General features: G+C 31.1%; 3 protein-coding genes across 4 annotated transcripts; 2 read left to right on the forward strand and 1 right to left on the reverse strand.

Annotated features, from left to right (window-relative positions):
* Positions 1–2076: 2076 nt before the first annotated feature.
* Positions 2077–9723, forward strand: LOC145326030 (alpha-ketoglutarate-dependent dioxygenase alkB homolog 4). Its single transcript, XM_080169126.1, has 12 exons — positions 2077–2231; positions 2719–2813; positions 3154–3225; positions 3628–3686; positions 3782–3878; positions 4237–4315; positions 4536–4584; positions 4853–4930; positions 6471–6556; positions 6895–7009; positions 8022–8128; positions 9000–9723. The coding sequence occupies exons 1-12, from the start codon at positions 2201–2203 to the stop codon at positions 9098–9100; spliced, it is 969 nt and encodes a 322-aa protein (XP_080025252.1). The 5' UTR covers positions 2077–2200; the 3' UTR covers positions 9101–9723.
* On the reverse strand, positions 9640–12769 carry LOC145326035 (small ubiquitin-related modifier 3-like). Its single transcript, XM_080169131.1, has 4 exons — positions 12640–12769; positions 11225–11308; positions 10410–10480; positions 9640–9797 (listed from the first exon to the last, which is right to left on the reverse strand). Exons 1-4 carry the CDS (start codon positions 12696–12698, stop codon positions 9718–9720), a joined length of 294 nt encoding a protein of 97 aa, XP_080025257.1. The 5' UTR covers positions 12699–12769; the 3' UTR covers positions 9640–9717.
* On the forward strand, positions 10784–21482 carry LOC145326034 (prenylated Rab acceptor protein 1). Of its 2 annotated transcripts, none has more exons than XM_080169130.1 (8): positions 10784–10824; positions 16993–17054; positions 17752–17810; positions 18577–18646; positions 19005–19089; positions 19733–19849; positions 20233–20334; positions 20667–21482. In XM_080169130.1, the coding sequence occupies exons 2-8, from the start codon at positions 17004–17006 to the stop codon at positions 20774–20776; spliced, it is 594 nt and encodes a 197-aa protein (XP_080025256.1). In that variant the 5' UTR covers positions 10784–10824; positions 16993–17003; the 3' UTR covers positions 20777–21482. The 2 variants fall into 2 exon arrangements, with proteins under 2 accessions (XP_080025256.1, XP_080025255.1); XM_080169129.1 differs by lacking the exon at positions 10784–10824 and adding an exon at positions 14382–14528.
* The last annotated feature ends 1923 nt before the right edge of the window (positions 21483–23405 follow it).

Raw genomic sequence — 23405 nt, forward strand, 5'->3', positions numbered from 1 at the left:
TTAGCTCAATTATTTTTGAGGCAGCTATATTATTTATCTTAAAGAATTATCTATTGAAAAAGTTAAGTTAAAGGGATAGTTCTACGAAGTGTATTTAAAGAGTTAAGGTACTTAGAGTAGTGAACTTTTATATGTCTTAGTAGAATATATTAGGCATTGGATAGATATGATTATATGTTAAAGAATTTTTAACATTGACCAGACCAAACTTTTTTTATTTGACAATATCTAAAATAGTTAAAGTGATTTGCCACATAAATCACATGAGAATGGTCTATTTTTTTCCAAATATGTATAGTCAAAACACCAATATCAGAGAATCTTTTTCCACATATTTCACAAGAGTTATAAAAAAATTGAACAGGGGTTCCCCTTGGGACAAGTCACTTAAAAAACATAAAAAATAAAATAGGACAGGTTTTCTATAGATTCTTTTTAAAAAAAACAAAGAAAATCGTACAGTTTACTTACAATTTACACATTATCTCACGCAGAAATACCAACTAACCATACAACATATATATATAAAGACCATTCTCATGTAATTTATGTTGCAAAATCACTAACTTTTTTAGATATTGTCAAATAAAAAAAAGTTCGGTCAGGTCAATGTTAAAATTCTTTATCACAATCATATCTATCCAATGCCTAATATATTCTAATAAGACATATAAAAAAATCACTACTCTAAGTACTATACTAAATATTTTATTGGTCATTGTTTGTTGTTATGTGTATTTTGTTGTATAAAAAGTTTTTGCCATATATATAACATGCAACGAAGTTGAAAATAAAAATGAAAAACTCATTTTTTAAGAAAAATCCCTGGTCAAATCTTTAAATTTTAATCAATAACTTTATATTATGTACTACTACGTTATTTAAAATAGAAAAAACGTACAGTTCACTATTTTTTTTAAAATGCACTTCGTGAAACTATCCCTTTAGGGCATTTTTTTACTCTTTAAAAAAAGATTTAAAACTGTTAATATTTTATATTTTTCCTGTGCTATTTCAATAAGTTATCTATAAGAAAAACCTGTGAAGTAAAAAAAAAACTCTATTCTAAACCAGTCTAAAAATTAGTTATTTTTAAATTGTACAAAAATCGAACATCTTCATTTATTGAAGATAAACAAAATTAAAGTATTTTAGTAAAATTAATAATACCAATATTCTTTAAATTGTAATATGTACCATGTACAATACTCTGCAATATTTACACAAAATAATAAAAACATTCTTGATGTACTTAATATTAATCATACATTTTGTATACCAACAAAAATATAAATTTTCAATACATTATTTACTTCCTGTGAAAAAAGATTTTTTGGTACATTCTTTTTGGCGCTTTTCCTTTAAGTTAAAAGCTAGCATACAAACACCTCCCTCCCTCCCCCTCCCACGTTAATTTAAAATGAATTCAAAACTAGGTGGAGGTCTAGTTTTTCGTGGTTTACCTAAGTTTAGGGTAGGTTATTTTGAATTCAGGGCACCACAGGTTAGGAACAAGAAAAGAAAAAACTACCTTTCTCCCTTATTATAAATTTTTTTAAATAGGGAAACTGGGTTTTCCTGTGTACGCTAGGCACTTCGAGGAAAATCTAAAATGATATCTTTTATTTTAGTATTTAATATAAGTATAAAAATTTCTGATATTAGATTATGCGTCAATTTCTTCCCTTTCAGCTATTTTTTCTCCCAACATTTTATCGGCGGGTAGGTATCTTCTTTAACACTTTCTAAACACTTAGGAACTAATAAATATTTTTTGGGGGTATAGTCCCTTTTGTGACAACGCCTCTTAAGGGGGGTTTCGTCGTAGGTATTTTCTTTTCACAGTAGATTTTCTCCTATTTCTAGCCCCTGCTGGGCCAATGAATTGCTTAACCCTGTATGGCAGTCATCTAACCTAACCTAAAATAACCTATCAAAAGCTACTGTGAAAATACGACGAAACGCCCCTTAAGAGACGTTGTTACGAAAGCGACTATACCTACCCGTTTTTTCCTTAAAGTTTTCAACTTTTTAAAAAGAAAGAATCCAAATTTTCTTCCAACCATATTGAGATTAATATTTGCCTGTTAATTTTGTAAACCATTTTTTTGTTACTATACCTACATAATGTGCTTGCAGTAATTCTTTTTTTTTATTCTCTAATAAATGTAGAGATATAATTGCAGATTCTTTGGTTGGAATGAACACAACAAGACCATGCGGCTGCAAAGGTCAGTTTGGTCTTTATTTTTAATAGTAAAGCTACTCTACAATCCACTTTGTCTCTACATCAGTCCGTCTGTAACGCTATGATTATGTGGGAACATAAATTTACATCACTTGATAATAAGAGTAGTAATCTTTCAGTCCATCCTTACATTAGCGGACGAAAAATGTTATATCCTTCATTTTATTTGAATATTTTTAAAAATTCTACTATATCATTAATCATAGGGATGCAGAATGAAAAATAAATTCTATCCATATGACATTGTCTTTCTGACTTCCCCTCTTTCTTTTTTAAGCTAACAAATGAAAGAGTCGCGTTGAAAAGAGTATTATTTACAGTTTAATGTTCCCTCTCTGATTAACGCAGTGTAAAGAAAGTCAAAAGTATCTCTATGTTACCTTTATATTTGACATCTCATCTGTGTTATACTTTACTATACTTTTTATATAAAATAATTTAAACTTGATGAAATTTTTATTTTTATTCAGGTCATAGAAGTTGTTTAGTATGTGAGAAAGAATATGGCATTAAACCAGTATTTAGTTATGATAATCTACCTACAAAATACTATCAAATCAATGGGGTAAGAATATTTGTTTATTCGATTATTTTTATAGTTTTTACTGGCGGTTCTACTAGAGCACCTTTTCCCCCCCCCCACTCCTTAATTTGAAGTAAAAAAATAAAAAAAAAGAGAGGGAAGAGGGGGAAGAGGGGGGGGTTCGTTTATTACTTTAGGGTTAGGTTATATAATATTGGATACTGGGTATCCCCGCATGGTTTGGACACTTGGACACTTTTATTTGTAAATTTTTCTTTTAGTATTCAAAAACGCCTTTGAAAGTTTCCTCTTGCATTTTCTAAAACGTTTCTGTAATTTGAAATACACTATAATATCATACTATTACTCATATCATTTATAGGACAATTCAGAATTGGAAAAGCTCGGGTTTTCTGGTATCCATATAGTTACAGACTTCATCTCTGAAGAAGAGGTCAGTACATTTAAATCAGGGTTGCCAAAAACTCAAGATTTTCAAACCAAGACTTAACCCGCAGAAAATCCTGGGGTTTATTGGTTTAACCTGTTTTTTTGTGGGTTAATTAAAAATGTTACATAAAAGGGTTTTAACAAAATAAATTGTTGATTGAGATTATTGGTTGTAAAGTTTGGACACTTATTCGGAATAATTAACAAACCAATCAAATTTCAATACAATCATTTATGAGTCAAGGATTTAGATAATGTGGTTATAAAGAAAATATTAAACTAAATGTAAGAAAATATTGTAGGAATCCAATTTAATTTACCAAAACTACTAACCTAATACTTAATAAAACCCCTGTTTTTTTGGGGGTTGGTTATGGGTTAACAACAATTGTTTTATATTATCTAGGAAAGAAAACTAATTGAAGATATTGATGTTATACCATGGGACAAATCACAATCTGGAAGGTAGGATCAGTTAACCCTGTCAATTCAATAAACATTTTTTGTTTGGTATCTTTTAAATGCACTTCAATACTAAAATTTTTTTTGGAATTTTTTAGGCGAAAACAAAACTTCGGTCCAAAAGCTAATTTCAAGAAAAGAAAAACAAAGTTGGGGGACTTTAAAGGATTTCCAAAAAGTACACAATTTATTCAGGTAAGTTAGCTTCTAGTTCTCTATACAGAATTTTGTAACAAGAGATATATTACCTACCTTAGATAGTTAATCAAACACAATAATACCTAGTCAAACTTTGAAAATTAATTTCTAGGTTTTTGTACTTAGGGTTTGTTGTGTGTAACTTAAGATTTCGATAACTACTGAACCGAATAATTCTCCATTTAAGGAAATCTTCCCTTAAGTCCTGGGATAGTTTTAAGCTATTTTATTTTCAGATATAAGTCTTGCGAAGGTTTTAGGGTTTTTTTGCCCATTTCTACTCCTAATACAGAGCCCCTAGATAATAGGAGCGCATCCGATAGCATTTTATATAATTCTTAATTTTTTATTTTAGGAAAGATTCTCGACTATTCCTCTATTAGAAAGTTATAGAACAGTAGAACAATGTTCTATAGAGTATACTCCTGATACAGGTTTTTTGTTGTAAAGATTTCTATAACTTAAAAGCTTCTACAATAAATCCGTTCGTCTGTCTTTAAAATTTGAGATTGATCAATAGAAAGTTGTAATTAATATAGTTTTGTTCATCAGATAAAGATAGTGCAATCAAAAAGTTTTAGTTTTATGTAAATGTTGAATCTAATCTATATATTTTTTAGTTAATATAGTTTACTGTTATTATTTTGTTTATAGGTGCTTGTATAGAACCACATATTGATGATTGTTGGATATGGGGCGAAAGGTATAGTAGCTGATACTTTAATTTTTAGTACCTAAGCTACTCAGCAGTCGGCTTGCTAAAAAAGACATGTTTGTAAAGGTTTCGTATTTTTCTATTATTTTCATCCTATACTTCTCTATCTTTAACTTATTTATGGCCACTTGCTCTATTGCTCACTTTGTCCGTTTATCCATATTTTATGTTTCCCTACTCATGGATGTTGTCATCCATGTTAGTATAATGTTTAGGTATTTTACAAACTCAGTCTCTATACTAACTCATTTTTCAGAATTGTACAACTAAACCTGTTATCATCAACCTACCTAAGTCTTACACCTTATAAAGGAGATAAAACTAGATATAACCTCCAGGAATTTTAATTTACTTCGTTTAATTTTAACTTGTTTTATTTCAGAACAATATAATAGACTATCGGTTAAGCCCCTATGAGGCATCTATGAGACTCTGTCTTAAAAGAGTTAGAAGAATAGGTAAAAGACATCCAAAATGGCTTAAATCTAAAAAAAATAGCCTGAAACAACTATCTCAGTACCAATGTAAAGCTCAGTAACTTCTGTAGTTAGTGAAGGTTTAATCCTCAGACATAAGAAAATTTTACTTTATATAATAAGATAATGAGCAAGATTTTCAATATTTTTTATAAATATGTAGGTAGGTAATAAATACTTGGCTCAATTCCAGCTGAGTATCCACGTGGATATTCAGCTACTATTGGGGTCATTTTTGGATACTCAGCTACCATTGGAAAAATGTGTGGATATTCAACTACCATTGGGGGAAAAAAGCTTTTAAACAATTATTTTGGTTAGCTTTTTTGTTAATTTGTACATGTTAGAATTGTCCGATCGATTTAATACAAAAGGTACGATTTAGGAAGCGTAGCAACTCTGCAATAGAAAAGTCCATAGGTCAATTTTAAACATGTTGCTTTTTAACCTTTTTTACATATTTTTTCTTCATATTATGTAATAAATGAAAGCAAAGTTTTTCTACATTTCTAGGAAATTATATCAACTCTATAAAATCGTGGCTTTAGGGATTTTTGGTTCCAAAAAATATTGGATTATGAGCCCTGTAGATTGATCATTTTAAAAAATAAGGGTCTGTGCGTCTGTCCGTCCGTCGATTTCAAACTTGGCGTTATGATTCCTGTAAAGCACATTATAAAGAACTTAATTACCAACAAATCAAATTGATTATTGTATGCCCAACTACGCTTTTAATGATTTTATTATCCTTGTTTTAAAGTGCAAGGTGCAATAAGTGGGTGGAGATTTTTCGGCTTCTTTGTACAACTTAAATTCAAGACAAAAACATACGTGGATTGATTTATATCTAAATGGTATTTATTATTTATTAGTTTGAGGATATCTAATTTATGGAATACTAATTCTTATTACGATAAGGTACAATAATCAAGTCCTAAAAATGTCAGTATGTCCTTAAACAGTAGCATATACTTAAGAAAATTTGCAACAAATTTACTATAATTACAATAATTTTAAATAGACTTATACATTATTATCCTGTTAATGTTAGTTTGTCCTTTCATTTCAGAGCTTCGCTTTTATGGATGTTTTAATAATTGGTTCCTAAATCTGTATTAGAGTTAAACGATAGGTGTGAATTGCTTGCATTAATGTGCTTTATTGTCATCGGAATCAGCATTATGAAAGGATATAATGAAAATACCAATAAGAAACTATTGTGGATATTCAACTACCATAGGGGAAAAGTGTGGATATTCAACTACTCTTGGGAAATATGCGTGGATACTCAGCTACTATTGGGGAATTTGTGGATACTCAGCTGGTATTGAGCCAAATACTTTTATTACTTTAGTTAAAAATATTAATTCAAACTTGAATATAAATTAAAAGTCTCTGTCAGGACGTTGAAACATATCCTAGAATAATAGAAAATAATAAAGTGGTTTATAATCCATTTAAAGAACCTACAAACTCAAATTCAGGTAAAGGAATGAAGAAAAGAAAATAATGGGTAGAATTTAGCTTTCAATGAGCAAGTTTTCATTTATTCTTACATTTGGAATTTTAAGGGGGGAACAGGGTTAAGATAATTTTTCTCGGCTAAATCTCTTGGGGGAATTTGTCAAAAAAAACTTTTGGGACCAGTAAAGAGATTCATTTAAAAGAAGAACATATTTGGTCTTAACAGTTTGCGAAATCTTAAACAGACAGACAGACATACATACATAATTTTAATTTCTCGTACGTTTTTGCTCGTTGTAACAGATAAGTCACAACCAAAATGGTTGTATTTATTTTTATACTTTTTTATTCTGTACAGAATCAAGCAAAGTACCGCCTTACCCTCTACAAAATGGTGGAAATGAGAATACAAATGTGATTGTTAAAGTTCCCTTACCGCCGAGATCATTGCTGGTCATGTATGGCAGTGCCAGGTAGTTTCTCTTTTAGCTACCTATTAATTCATCAGTTGTTTATGCAGCGATCCTAGGGGATAAGACAATAGACGTCAAATTAATGTGGATTACCAATGATGATACCTAAATGAAATCACCCCTTCTTTAGATTGAAACTATAGCTTGGACAATTTAAACACTTCTAGTTTTAACCAATTAATCACACTAAAGCTAATGTATAAGATAACTTGTTATAAAACTGTGGGGTATCAGTGGGATTTACAATTCTATGTCCCCTCCAGCGAGTAAGGGAGGGGACAATGGGTAATTAATTCAATTTAAGAGTTTTCACTGAAAAGCAATGAAAACCAGATTTATCCAAAAAATTTGACCAAAATTATAAAGGAATCATGGTAATAAAATTGAGAACAAAATTATTTCTAAGAAAAAAATCATTTACTTAAAAATTAGATTACCAGTACATCGCAATGTAGTAAACATTCTGTAATTAATCACTAGAAAAATCACCCTTAGAACTTCGTCAACCCTTCTCATATATTTTTAACTGCTACCTAAATTCAAGGGGTTCTTAGATCGTTTAATACATAAATATCACAGTAGAGTTTCTATACATAAAATGACATTTTCTTGGGAAAAATATTTGTTAAAACCAGTCATCTTAGGACAAATTTTTCTGTCTGCTTTATTTAAAAATAACTCAGCTAGTTAACGGGGCATTGATGCGCTAGTACCAACAGTCAGTCAGAAACTGCTAAATTCTTGCACATTCCCTTTAAGCCAGTACCCAAAGTCTGAGACTCTTAAAAATTGAATATTCGATCCATTGTCCCCTCCCTTACTTCCTGTGTCCCCTTCCTACCTTAGTTTATCCCAGTGTGATAGAAATGTACGTTTTTTTCAGCCTGGACCTTTGGCCCCTAGGGGGTAACAAAACCGGTTCTAATCCTATCATTTTCATTTTAATGTCCGCGAAAAGCTGTCTAGTGTTTATAATATGATGCGATAAATAACTTTTAATTTTATTTGATAGGTATGATTGGGAGCACTTTATCATTCGAGAAGATATTTCTAAGAGAAGAGTTATAATTGCTTACAGAGAATTTACCCCAACTTACTTGCCTGGGGGTGAGAAAACAGGTAATTCTATTTTAGAATGTTTATAGAATATACATGGATATATTGACAGGGGTACTTGTTGTAAAGGGGACTATGCACGAACGAGAGCAAGTGATTCTAAATATTTGTTTTATGAATATACTAGGGTTATGTCACGTGTAATAACATTAAAAAGCTAGTTTCACCATTGTTTTATATGAAAAAACTTTTGCAATGTGAAGCATTTTTGATGAAATATCATCAAATGTTTTGTTGAGTTCACGAACGAGAGCAAGTGATTCTAAATATTTGTTTTATGAATATACTAGGGTTATGTCACGTGTAATAACATTAAAAAGCTAGTTTCACCATTGTTTTATATGAAAAAACTTTTGCAATGTGAAGCATTTTTGATGAAATATCATCAAATGTTTTGTTGAGTTCAAAAGTTCGAATAAAATAACACGCCAAAACATAATCAAAGGCTGTAAATTACGAGAGTACACTAATAAAACTGGTTACAATATTAGAAGTTACCATCCCTTTTTCTAAATTAACATTTTTTATCGAAAAATTTTACTTTTGTGTCATAGCAGTTTAAACTCAATGAAACATTTGATGATATAAAGTAAAAAATGCCTAAAATTTCAAATTTTTTTTTCGTATAAAACCATGGTGAAAATTAATTTTATAAAATCGATATAATGAATCAATGATACTACACAAACCCCTAGTATATTTACCAAAAAAAACATATAGAATCACCGCTGGAAGGTGCTCAGAATCACTTGCTCTTATTCGTGCATACTCCCCTTTAGGTTGTAAATATCAACCTCATTTATTGGGCTATTTTGTTCATAAATTCATAAAGGCATCAGTTTTCATGTAAACTACCTAATCTTCTTTATTCCAGAAATCGGAGAGGAAATTTTGAAGGAAGCTGAAAACTTTTTTGAAGAATCTGCTGAAAATTCTGAGAATATCAGCTTACCTGTCAAGCAATTAATAATTTAAACAGCAGGGGCGTGCACAGGGATTTGTCAGAGGGGGGGGGGGTTGTCCCTTGTCAATAACTTATATGGGCGAGGCTTCTGTCCATGGCACAGAAACGTTATGTCCAACAACAAAGGAAAAAAATAGGTGCCGGTCTCTCATTTTCTGTCCAAACACCCTGGGTTTTAAGTTAAGTAACACCCAACAGACAACTAACTCTTTGATTGCTCGACCATTGTCTAAAGGTCCTAAAATGTACGGTTATGAGTTTTGTCAGGTTTTTAGCAAAGGCAAAATTATTAATGTCTGACATTAGGAATCGTTTTTAACGTCTTTGGGTTTGACGCTTTTAAACTTAAATTTTAAAAGGGATGTTTAACACCCCCCTGTATATGTATAACCCTATTTTTGCACGTTTATGAATATAAATGAGCAAGAATGAATATAACCATTACACAAGTATGTCAGCCTTCAGGACATACAAATATTATATACTATCGATATTAAGTATTGATAGGAAAGCCTTGTATCATAAATAAAAAACAATATCAATCATTAGGTATTCTTGATTTCTATAATATATTTCAATATTTTATTTGTTTATTGTTTTATAATTAATAATAAATATATATTTTTGTTTATCTTTTCCCGCCTAAATCTTCAGGAGAATTACTTCTGCCTCGTTTTGTGTGAGCACTTGCTTGGCTGTTAAACACATCTAAAACAAAAGGATGACAACATTCATAAAAGCAAAGCTCATATAAATAAATCAACCAACAGTGACATTTTAAGGTTTGATAATAGGGTTACTTTGCTCATAACATATTGCCTTATCATTCCAGAAATCATATGAACTGATTCAATTAACATATATGATTGATTAATTGGTCTCAAAAGTTTGAAATTCAAGATATTGGAAGGAACGTACGAACTTTCTGGTTACGATAATTGAGTTGCTACTCTATAAAAATGTAACTGAAACATCTTAGTAATCATCATGCCAAATTTGAAGTAGATAGGAAAATTCTAACATTTCTACTTTAACGATTAGAATTATTAGTCACAAACGGACGAACCGACCCAAATTATAGAAAAGTTTTACTGTGTCCGCATTATTTTGAATGTAAGTCTTCTTATAATGGATACAGAATAAACGCGGATAGTATGACAGGGGAAATTGTCTCGCTAAAAGATCATTTGTTGGTTATTTCGTTCATTCAGTAAGAAGGGGGGGAGGAGGTCGTTATTTTAGCCAGCTACACGTTTCACTTACATAAGTACAAAATAATCTGTTGTAAGATCCAATTAATAATAAATCCATTCTTCTTACCTATGATATCACCATCCTCCATTTCTAACTGGGCTGCTGTCATGTAAGGATATATCAGTTGACCGTCAAACCTGAAATTTATACAAGCTGTTCACATTTATCCCCTAATAGCAGGGATCTTAAGGGATAAGACAATTATATATCCACAATGACTTACACAAAATTCCCCTTCTGTAGTTTAAAATATTGTTTGAAAAGATAAATATAAGCAGCTTGGAACCAACCAATTACAATTCAATAAACGTTCCAAAATTTTAGCCAACGAATAAGAACGTGAATTTAAAACTCTACCAGTGTAATATACTATTACTCTAATGTCCCAAGTTCCCTCACACCTTGCCTCCTATTGGTTATCAAAATTAGATTTTCAGATATTAAAAATGCGGACAGTTTGAAGTGAAGAAGAAATTAAATAGTATGTTTTAAGTAGTTTTGAAAGTAATACAATTTACAAATGTAGACATTTTTTATAGGCAGGGTAATTCGAAAAAAGTGCTGCTACTTAATTTGAGCAACAAGTGACAAACAAGATTTAAGACAATATTGAATTTTCATAATTGAAGATAAGTGGAATAACATTAGCAAAATAATGGTATTGATTAATTAGGAATGAATGCAGCTATAAAGGCATAAGTATTTTTTGCACTGTATTATAGACAGCTTTCTGTAGACATTAAACTTAAAAGATTAAAACTGGTACTAATGATATGATTTTTATATTAATATTTATATGAAACTGAAGTATGGCATAGAATCAGTCATAATCCAGCGGACATTAATCGGTTTCAAAGCCCTACTGGAAAAAATTATCTTACTTGAAGAATAAGGCGTTCATGTTTTTCCCAATGTTCTTACTATAGTCCTCAAATACTGGCCATAGTTGATCTGTACTACCAATACTGAAAAAATAATGTCTTTCTGTCATAGTACTATATATATCAAGTCGTAAGCATACAGTGCCTGCCAGCTTTGTTCGGCACAGGACATCAAAAAGTGTAAGTAGGTGGAATGCCTTGGCCCGAAACAGGCACAACTCATTACCATGCACAGTAGGGAACGTGCAATTAAAGAGTGGTTGTCTGCTATGTGCTGTACCACTTGTATGAGGTAAAGGACCAAGAGTCTAGCCTTGAGTTGACAAGTTGACTGTTCAGTACAGGTGCAACTCATCCATATGACATATTTATAACTAGTGATGGGAATCCGGATCCGGAATCCGGAATCCGCCCAATTTTCGGCCAATTTTGGAATCCGAATCCGGATCCGGAATCCGTTTTTTATAGCGGATTCCGGATTCTAAATTGGTAGGCTAAATTTAATTTAAATAGGTTAGAAAATACCAAGCACATTTTTAGGACATACGTAGCACTTAAATTTTTAAATTTACTAATGTGATGTAAATGTTTTAGTTATGCTGGAAGTCAACACTTTAAACAAATCAAGGCTTCAACAAAGTAACATAGTGATAAATTAACGAAAAAAGCTATCCCTCTGTGACGGACGGCCTTTTAAAATACTGCTAGAATCCGGAATCCGCCAAAAATAAGAATCCGGAATCCGCAAGAATCCGTCACTTTTTTTGACGGATTCCTTCAGAATCCGGAATCCGAATCCGGCCCAAAAATTCGACGGATTCCCATCCCTATTTATAACACACAGTCCATTTCCAGTAAACCATATTAGTTAATTGTAATACCATATTTTTCCTTTCTCATTATGCTACAAGTTACCTTTTTCTTGACCAGATAGCTGATGATTAGCTGATTATCAACTAAATGTTCGAATAAGCAAAGGTTCAGGATATTTCCCACAAATATAGAAAAGGATCGGTGAAGAGAAAACGAAAAAAATGCAAATTGGAAGGAATTGCAAAATTAAGACTTGCAAAGCAGAATAGTTTACTATGTATATTCAAAGCAGTTACAAGACAAGTGCATCGTCATTGTAGAGTAGCTGTATTACTAATGGAAATAGTTGTTTATCGCATCTTATTATAGACAGCTTTCCGCGGATACTATATTAAAACCAGGTTTGTGAGCCCCCAAGGCCTAGGCTAATAACAAAAATGCACTAATTTTACGAATTCTGTATTACTATTCTTGGGAAATTATCTGTAATACGATGCATGTATACATGATTTTTTTCAGTATAGCCGAGAACTGAACCGGTTTAAATCAAGCGGATATTAATCATTTTTGAAGCCATACTAGAAAATGAATTACTGATTTACCTAAAGCTAGCAGTAGTGTTGTCATCACACATACGAAGGGTCAAATTTAAAGTTGACATTTTTCAGCCCATCCAGTGTTAAGTTGATTAATATAATCATACAGATTTTAAGGATATTTTAACATCTGAAATATGGAATAGTTATTTCTCGCATCGTATTATAAACGGCTTTCCGCAGATATAGAATGTACAATTATAAGATTTAAACTAGTTGTTTAGCCCCTAGGTGCCGTAGGCACGGGCTAAAAAACTGGTTTTAATCTTATGCTTGTACATTTTTATATTCGTAGAAAGCTGGATTCAATACGATGCTAGACATAGTTTTTTCGTATGGATGAGAACCGGTTTCTATCCACCGGATTCGAATGAATACGAGAAAAACATTTAGTGCTCTTATGGCATGACTGATAGAGATCGAAAAGGACAAGACAATGGCTGATAAATTAATGTTCATCTCCAATGGTGATGCACAAAATTACTCCTTGTGAAGATTATAATGTGTGGTTGAATCATTTGGGCACTTATTTTAATGAACCAACCAATCACAATTCATTGAAAGTGCTCAAAGTTGTAAAGCCAACAAATAAGAAAACATTACAATAAAACTTTGAGGACCAGAGTAATAAACATCCTAATGTCCCCTCCCTCCCTTCACCAATGTCTAATAAAACAAAGGTCTAGAAAGTTTTACTGTTTGTCCGTCACTCCAATTGAGGTAAATAAAAAGCATCTTTTTTATAGGAAATTTTCTCAGTCGTTCTAAAGAGTTTTTAATGTCTAACTTTGCAATGTAGTAAGATGTATGACAGTCTAATTTTTTTCTTAGCCATTTATATTTATTAAGATTTTCAATAATTTTCTGGGTTTAAAGGCATTAGAAAATAAGTCCCATTCGTTCTATGTCGGATGTCTTGGACATAATAATTGTCTGACAAAGTGGTAGGATGTATGTGTGTTTAGATTTATGAAATTTAGCCTATCCCCACTATATTCCGAATCCTCATGTTTATAATTTATTTGTATTATATTTGCAGACAAATAAAGTGAATAATTTATCAGCTGATTTTTATGTTTATAGCAAGAAATACGACATTTTATATGTTGTCATTAATTATAAAAAATTATTCTCTCAGATTTTTAAATAAAAAATAAACCCAGTTTTGTTAGCCTCAAGGGACCGAAGGGTAATATACAGTAAAAATGTATCTATTAAAATGATATATAAAAATAAATTAAATACATTTTCTGTAGGTAAATGAAAGAGAAGCTGCACACTTAAAAATCTAAGTCATCCTTATTCCCACTTGGCCTAATTCAAATGAAAGTGAAATTTTGTACCATATTTTCTCTACTTTTATTTTCCCCTTTATTCATTATATGTTTGTATATTCTAAAATTATCTAATTTTAACATTAAAGATGACAAGGTTTTTATGAAAAATTGTTTATAATCTCTGAAAGCGTGTTTTTATAATCATCGTACGCATGTTTAAAAATTTAGATAAGGAATATTTGTGTAAAAAGTTTTCGTCCCCTAGCCAGCGTTCCTAGGATAAGTGGCCAAGCAAATAAGGATAAAATGAACATTGAAAAATCCTTTAAAATTCGACAAAACATACAAACATTAAATATTTTGGATAAAACTAAAATATAATATTTATATTAAACCAATAAAGCATATTAAAAAGCTATAGTTGTAGTTATAAAATGAAAATAGAAAAAAATTAAATTTTATTTTGGCCACAACAACTTTTACTTTTGACAACATATACAGCTGATCAAAACAAAACTAGAAAATTTGGTGAAAATTGCTCAACAGAGGAAAAATTTTAGTAGTGACGTGGGATTTAGAATTTATTTTGAATGAACAATTTAACAAATTTTATTAAAGGTGATTACTGGGATATTTTGGTATTAAATGAATAATTATATAGAATTGCATGTTATTGGGGAGTGCTTTTCAATAATTTTCATTTTTTTTTCATGGATTAATTATGACCGTTTTAATAGTTTTAATGAGTATAATACACGGCGAATTAAATCAAAACTAATTGGATTTCTGCTATGTAAGAAATTTATCCAATAAAAATCAGGGTTGCCACATTTTGTCGATATATTTTCCCAAAGTTTATAGTGATTTTTTACATGTAATAAAACAATTTTTGAAGTTAAATTATAGCTTAAGATAAAGAAAACTAGTTTATTTATTTATATTAATTCTTAAATTAACTGCTTTATACATAAAATTTCTCAAAAATGACGACTAAAGTTTAAGAATTTTAAAGTCTGATAATCTTTAAAATAGAGCTTTTACACTCATTATTTTGAAAATATTTAAATGAAAATACATTTTTAAATATACCCTAGCAATTTCTTTTCATTCTGATAACTAAAACCAACTATCTTAACACTTTTTTAAAAAGGGGGTCATTTATGTAATTATTTTCCATAAGGTATGTGTTCTTCAAGACTTTAAAACATGAATAGAACACTAAAACTTGGCATGGAAGTTGCTCTAATATGGTAAAATGTTGAACTGTGAAGAAATTTTATTGAAACCACCCCTTATATCAAATTTTCATATCGAAATTTGCCAGGGGATTGATATACCTTTCTACACCCTGTTTTGCACACTTTCGTTTTTGACCCCAACTCTCTACAAAAAGTATTGAAATTGTGAAGAAATGGCTGCAAAACTGCTGTTGCCGCCGAAAACTGTTTATCCTCCAAAAAAATTTTGCTTGTTCTTACTTAATCAGACAATTTTGTAAAACTTTAAGGCTAAACAAGTAAAATCAATGTCCTAGTTGGACCCAAGTATAACTGAGATAAGCAAGCCTAAAGTAGAAACCAATCCATTGCTTTGAGCTAAGAAGGAAGGCTGAAATAGCGGGTAAGACGGTACTAACCACTACCGCACGTAGTATAGCTTGATATCTTATGGTCAAATGTAATTGTAAAGGGAAGGGGGGGGGGGAAATGTGGTGACTCGTGCCACGACATACCAGCAATTTTATTTTGGATGCTACTCCCTTAGTTTTAGAGATAATTGGATGAAATCTTTTGGGCTGGGTCACTAATTACCTCAACTACTGGTAACTTTAAAAAAAACGGCGGCGGGACCGCCGCTCCCGCCACCCGCCTCCGTTTTACGCTGCCACCAAAAAATTTTTTTTTATTGCATTTCTCGCCGAATTCGGCAAAAAATTTTGCGGCGGAAAACGGCGGGAGCGGTGGTACCGCCGCCGTTTTTTATTCAAATATTTATTACTGACCAACCTTAAAAGGTTTTGTTTCAATATCTTCAAAATCACAGGAGAAGTACTGTATTTAAGATATACCTTGATATACGAGAAATTGAAAAAAATGTCCCCCCGCAGGGTTGCTTGTAAGGGGAAAAATTTTTGAAAAAAATAACATGGTCTCAAATGATTCCAAATTGCCTAATTCGGCGAGAAATGCAATAAAAAATTTTTTTTGGTGGCGGCGGAAAACGGCGACGGGCGGCGGGAGCGGCGGTCCCGCCGCCGTTTTTTTTAAAGTTACCAGTAGTTGAGGTAATTAGTGACCCAGCCCAAAAGATTTTTTTTTAAAGATACCAGTAGTTGGGTTAATTAGTGACCCAGCCCAAAAGATTTCATCCAATTATCTCTAAAACTAAGGGAGTAGCACCCAAAATAAAATTGCTGGTATGTCGTGGCATGAGTCACCACATTCCCCCCCCCCCCTTTTCACAATCATATTTAAAGTTTTAATTTGTTCTTTAGAAGATATAAAAATGTATTTCCAAAATTTTAAGGAATATTTTTTTTTAAAGGGTAAAAAGTTCCCAAATTGGCAACCATGTTACTATATTACGGTTTGTACTATGTACAGCTGATAATCAAAACAGCTGATCCTAAACATTTCAAATGTTCAGAAGTTACAATAGGATTAGGAAAAATATGTTCTTTAACGTACTGTGATTATTTGGTGTACAGTGACTCTAGAAATGCAAAATGTAACATAAACTAAAATTTTATAGTAAAGAAGAAGTGCCTGGCTAGGGCGCAGTGAATATGACTTAATCGTGTTTTTTTCATCATGACCTTTTTATATTTGGAACTTAGATACCTAAACGACATTGTATGCTAAAAAAAGCAGCAAAATAAGCTAATAATAAGAAAAAGAACAATAAACTTGTATCAATTTTGGTAATTTTTTTTCTTTAAGCAGTTTTTGTTGTGACTATTAAACTATTAATTTTGTATCGAATTATGCTTTTTTTTTGGTTGCCATGTGATTATTATAAGATTTTAACACTGGAAACGAAGATTATTTAAGTTTCATTGTATAAACCTAAAATTTTGTTTCAGGTAGCTTTGTTATGAGCAAGGGAGATATTGAACAAGGATTTCTAGATTCGGAGCAAGAACAGGTTTGTAATATACAGGGGTGTATAATTTCCAATCTATTTGAATACCTCCCCCCCGCCCTCTATCACCCCTTCTATTATATTGGAAGGACTGATCAAGAGAGTATTTCCATAGACTTCCAAAGTGGGTGTAAAGGGATATTATTTACCCCCCTCAATACGTTTAAAATACATTAGAGTACCCCCTCAAAATAAAAAGCTTGGACGTCCCTGTTCTTTTCCAATTTATAACGTAAAATTTCCTGATGTTATTTTTGAAATTATATTTAAAATAAAACCGTTTTAATTTATCACCAAAATATATTGCTATAAAATTAATGTTAAGATATGTCTTATTTTCACCAAATTATCATGCCAAAATCTTTTAGTGGTGTCTAATTTTATACATTGCTGTTTAAATTACATATATGATTTAATAGTATCCTTGCAGTTTTTTTGATATAGTAACTTTGCATCAAAAATTGCACTTTTATCGTATTACCTACTTAGAAAGTAGTGGTTGAAGTTCATATTTCTTTTGATTTTCTCCATAACTATCTCATAGTCATCACATTTTATATTTCTTAAAAACATTTTAAGTATTACCACTCTAAGTGTCTTAAATCAAAATTTCACTTCATGAAACTATCCCCTTTCACATTTTAAGTTTTAAAACTCTGGATTTAAAAATATAGTTTTAGTTATTTTAATTTTGTTGTAGGGTGAAGGTTCAGCGATGTCCTTACCGTCCAAGATCAATATTTCCAGCCCTATTGTCAGGTGAGCACAAAAACAGGGATCTCAAGGGATAAGACAATGGATGATAAATTGATGTACGTACCCAATTATTATAGATAGTATGTCCTTTATTAAATGTGTTTGTTGTTAAGTTTGAACAACGCAAGTCTATACTAATCAACCAAGATTAAATAAAATTACCAAAAGTTTTACCTTTTAAGAAAACCTGTTATAAAACTTTGGGTATTGGTGTAATTTACAGTCCAATGTCCTTTTATTTTCTTATCCCCTAAAATCCCTGATCTAAAATACTTTTACAGATTCTCAATTACCTAGTGTTCTTGGCTAGTAATGGATTTTAACATCCTTGTTATCAATAGTTGTCTGAAGCTAAAGATCTCAAAATGGCTTTTCCGAATTCGATGTACTTTAAGGGAAGCTTTATAGAAGTCTTTGGATGGTTTCCACCCCTCGCCCGTCCTGTAGGCTATGGGCGAAGCAACTAGTCAATTTTAAATTCATTAAATAAAACACTTGTGAAATATTACACATGTTTCAAGCACTTTAACATTTTTAAATCTTAAATTTCAAATATTTTGATATGCAATGTTTGAATATTATAATGAATATAAATTAAAAGTAGTAGCGTGCACAGGGATTTATCAATGGGATGTAAAGCCTTGTGGGGAAAAGAGGAAGGTAGTCTACTCCAGTCCTACTCAATTTTTTATTTTAGGGGGTATTCACTACTTTTTAAAGAGATTTTGAGACCCAATATGATTATTTAATCATTGTGATCATTATTCAGGGAATGGATCAATGCTAGGAAAGCTACAATCCGTCCAATTGGAACTTTTTTCAATACCAAAAACTTTCAGGTTTGTGACATTTTTAAAGATTTAAAAAAAAACTTAGCATAGATTTTCAAATTGACAATTATGTAGGTACCTACGTAAGTAGCGCAGCAAAAACAAGCTAAGACAACATTAAATGAATTATGTGGCTGTCTTTTGGCAGTTAGAGCGGTATATTTCTTGCAGGCTTCCTTTAAGTCAATTTCAGTAGGTATTGTCAAAATATAATATTTTAAGTAGTTACAGTTTTAAGACTCTAAAATTGCCCTAACCAAGTGGGTTTGCCCATTACTCTAAATAACCTAACCTAGACTGAGCTAAAGCAATAAACAGACTTAAACATATGAAAAACCTCCCCATTATTAAAAAAATTATGTTATAGGTACCACCATCAGCGGGAAGACTGAGCAAGCGAATGTTGAAGAATGTCGAGTATTTCCAGTCAAACTATGTCATCGTTTTCCTAGGTACCAGCTCAATTATTTTAACACGCGAAAGTGTTTTAATTCACGGATCTTAAGGAATGGACGATAAATTAACTTACATTCCTAATGATGATGTACAAAAATATTAACCATACTGTAGAACAAAATTTTTGGTTTAAACTAATAATTTGGAACTAACCAGTCACAATTCGATACAAGTACCCAAAGTTTTTGAGCTTTCGAATAAGATAACGTTCTTTTACAACTTTGGGTACTTGTGTATTTGTAATTTATATGGCTGTTGAGGAATTTATTTATAAACTTTTATTTTGACATTCTAGTTTTAAAATCTTGCAAAATATTAAAAATAGGTAGGTAGGTACAATATTTTAAACAATGTTCTTAAAAAAATAGTGAATTCAAGAATTGATGGCTAATATCTTTGTATGATAACATCCATTCAAACTTATATTTATATTTATTTTCCATGTTGTATCTAATAAGTTATTTGAATTTTCTGTTAGTTGCTGCTGAGCTACACTATAACTAAAATATATAGTATACTGTCTGTCAATGATACCACGAAGTTATGTGATACAATAGTATAACAATTTCCTGTTCTTCTTAATAATCTAAAAAATATTTTGGCTTCGCTACTGCTTTTATTCATATTATTCTTTTTTAGTGTTGTTTATCTACTGTTTGATCACCTCTCCGCTGCTTCTGATTGTTCTTGGTATGGCGGGTGGAGCATGCTATTTTATCAGCATCAAGAATCAATCTCAGAAAATTTCAATCGGCGGTAAGTTTAGTTATCTACTCGCTCCTCATTAATTGCTATTTAAATATGCAAAACTAACCTATAAAAGCTAGAAATCTTAAGGCATATGACAATGGACGATAAATTGATTTAAAAATCTCTAATGATGATAAACAAAATTACCCATTCTGTAGATTCAATCTATTGGATTAAAAGTTTGGGTACTGCTAGTGTGCAACCATCTAATCAAAATTCTATTAAAGTACCCAAAGTTTTTGAGCAAACGAAGACAACATGTTTAATATAAAACTTTGGGTACCAATGCAATATACAGTCAACTCCCCGCAAAATACAGAGATACATTTTCACATAGAATTTTTTTTTACTTTTGACTACCTAATCAAGAATTTTTATGTTTTTATCAGGTCATGAGATCTCGCTTGCTGGTCAGTATAGCCTTGTCCTGCTGTGCTGTATTCCCCTCTTCCTTCTCGCTGGGGCTGGCGGTGTTGTATTCTGGGTACTTGGTAAGTTGTTATTTTTCTTCAGGATTAAAATCGACAATTTTTTTTGTTGATTTTTTCCTCCTTCCCAGATTTTTCGTGTGGCAAGGTTGGGTTAGTTTATTTGATATAGGATAATCCCGCAGGGTTATGGCCCTCTTCATGGGTTCGGCATGAGGAAAAAACTAACCTCTACTTAAATACTATTTATTTCAAAACTAAGGGCTCTTAAGGGGGGGGGGGGTTAAGCCTTCCTAGGCACTTTAAGAGAAAGCACCAATAGTTTTTACTTTTGTACTAGACAAGCATTTTATCGATTGATAATCGACTGATCACTAATTAATTCATTGATTTAGGCGCGTCTTTGTTCTGTATCTCGATGCACGCGGCATTCTACAACTACGACGCGCTTGACGTTCCTGAGGATCAAGTTCCTCTAACTGGAGAAATTGTTGAAGAAGTTTAAGCTGACACCAAAGTATTTTATGAGGAGTTTTTTTAAATTCGATTTTATATTTCTACATCACTAGAATTTTTCTCTTACTTTTTTCTTAAAAATTAATTCCTTTTTGAAATATTAAAAATAAATTTATCATTTAGTTATAAATAATTATTTTATTTTTTAGTTTAAAGTAGAATCTCTATTTACAATTGTACACACCTTACCTATTTATTCTTATTTTACATGACGTAGTGAAAATATCCAAGTTTGGTCGTCTTCCAGAATTAGAATAATAAGAAACATCATGCAACATTATAAATTACAAAATATTAAATTAAGATAAATAAAACTAATCTTAATTTATCAAAATTTAATGATATAACAATGTATTTAAATTCTGAAAGAAAATTAAGTATCCAAATAACTAAAAAAAAATTATTGTATAACTTAACAATCCCCTTAATAATGGAATATGTGATAAAACTGCGATGTTTTTAATATTTGTATTTAAAAATTTTATACAATTTGTAAAAGAACTCCAAGTTTTTTAAATTATAGTATTAGAAGAGAGTGTTTCATGTTTTCCTTTATTTTAAGATTTAAAATTTCTTTTTCTTGACATTTTCCCGAGTGCAGTATTGTTAAATATTGTTTTGCAGTGTTTATAAGAACTATTATTTATTTGTCAATGTCTATGTATTTAATATTAATAAAAAAGCTGTTGGGGCAATTAAGTCTTTTTTTGTGTACCCGCGACCATGGCTTAACACGAATCGCATCCGCTCGTTGTCGGGGAGGTGATAGGTTCGAATCTCGCCCAATATCGCGTCATAACTAAATACGTACGTTTAAAATGCCTTTGCCCATAAACAGGCTTAACTCAATACTCAGATAAAGTTTGTCCAATCAAAGGGTTGGTTTTCTGTTGGATGTTAATTAACCTAATATCCTTGGGTGTTAGATTATCTCATCCCAAGCGGGTGATTCTTTAGATGATCACTTACTTGGTAAGGTAAGGTAATAAGTCATGTATGTAACCTTACTGTTTGAAAGATCGGCTTTGGATTTTAGATTTTTAGGCAGTTGCTGCTCTGACGATTGCTTGTTAGAGCCGAGGTTAGCCGCCAAGTTTGGCGCCTTATACATATTGCCAATAACAGTGCTGTTAACTACGGATTGTGGCTTTCAAGAATTTTTTTAAATTAAGTTTTTTGGTAATAATTTGAATGGCTGGAAATGACTGGAGACTGCCGTCTATAAACTAACTGAACAGAAAGTTAAGTGTATATAATAAGGGGAAGACTAAGAAAAGAATCAATAAACATTTTTAAACCTTTAACATTTCTAACAATTTTATCACTGACTTAATGGATATAGGATATACCTGGAAATATTGACATGGGAAAATTTGTCGTCAATTTAACTTGATAATATAAACCTCATTTATTAGTCAATTCGCTCTGCCATTATGAATGGGTGGGGTAAAGAGGATGAATTGGAGTTATCGTTATTTTAGCCAGCAAGGCTGCGGGCATCACTTTAAATTAGAGAACATGAAAATCTGGTGCAACATCCATGTAATAATATATCGATTACTGTCTCAAGATTCTATTCTTTAATAGGGTAATCCTTTTAAATCCTAATTTTTCGCAAAAGTCAGCTAATAACCAACAATTAAAAAAAAACAAGAAATCTAATAGTAAAACATTCCTTAAAGTTTAAAATAAGTATAATAGTATGTGAGTTTTGCTGGAGAAAAACAATTGTTTTAAGTAAAAAGATTGTGCACAAATACTTTTTACTAAAAAATTAGGATCACTGACAAAAGTTCTGAAAAAAGATCAGGGAAAACGGATATCCTTGAATCTACGAAAATTTAGTACTGTAATTTCAATGTATACAGTGAAATATGCAAACATTAGATAGTTATAAAATATCCTATTTTTAATAATGATTCCTAGAATATTAAGGTACAATCATACAATGCAAGTCTCTAAACAGTATCCTGCATTTTAATAGTTTTGCAACATATTTACATACAATTTTGCAAAAAATATGAAATCTATATTATACTTACTAAACACTGACACTCTTCAAGTGTTAAAGTTCGTTTGTCCTTCCGTCTGATTTTAAAGCTTCTCTTTTATAGATGTTATTATATCATTTTGACTTCAATAAACTTCAATTCGATCTTAATCTAATTTGCATAAATATTTTTTCTTCATAATTCTTATCCCCAACATAAAATTTAAAAATATGCGAATAACTCTTGCTTTAAATCGTTTCCGTTTTGTTCGTGTTTTAACAATAACAGTTTTGAAAGATAGTTAAATACAGCATTCGATTATTTTTATACTCTTGTATTCTTTGCACTTCTTAAAATAGGGTTTAAGAAGTTTTTTTTTTTTTTTTTTGGGGGGGGGGCTCAGAAAACTAACTAAAAATAACCAAAAAGAGTTATACAGCTATATGAAAAACGGCGACAATAACCGCAATTTATTTCTCTATTAATGACGGCTTTACCAACGAGGTTTCTCCACTTTTCCACAATGTGCTATAAGTACATCTTTACTAAGATCCTTTTGGTTCGTTTAAACAATTTGAACCTCCTGTTAGAAAGGTACCAAAAAAGATTTATTAATGCTAAATTTCA

Source organism: Acartia tonsa, chromosome 8 (genome assembly GCF_053477335.1).
Source record: "Acartia tonsa isolate MP-2025a chromosome 8, ASM5347733v1, whole genome shotgun sequence".
NCBI lineage: Eukaryota > Metazoa > Arthropoda > Copepoda > Calanoida > Acartiidae > Acartia > Acartia tonsa.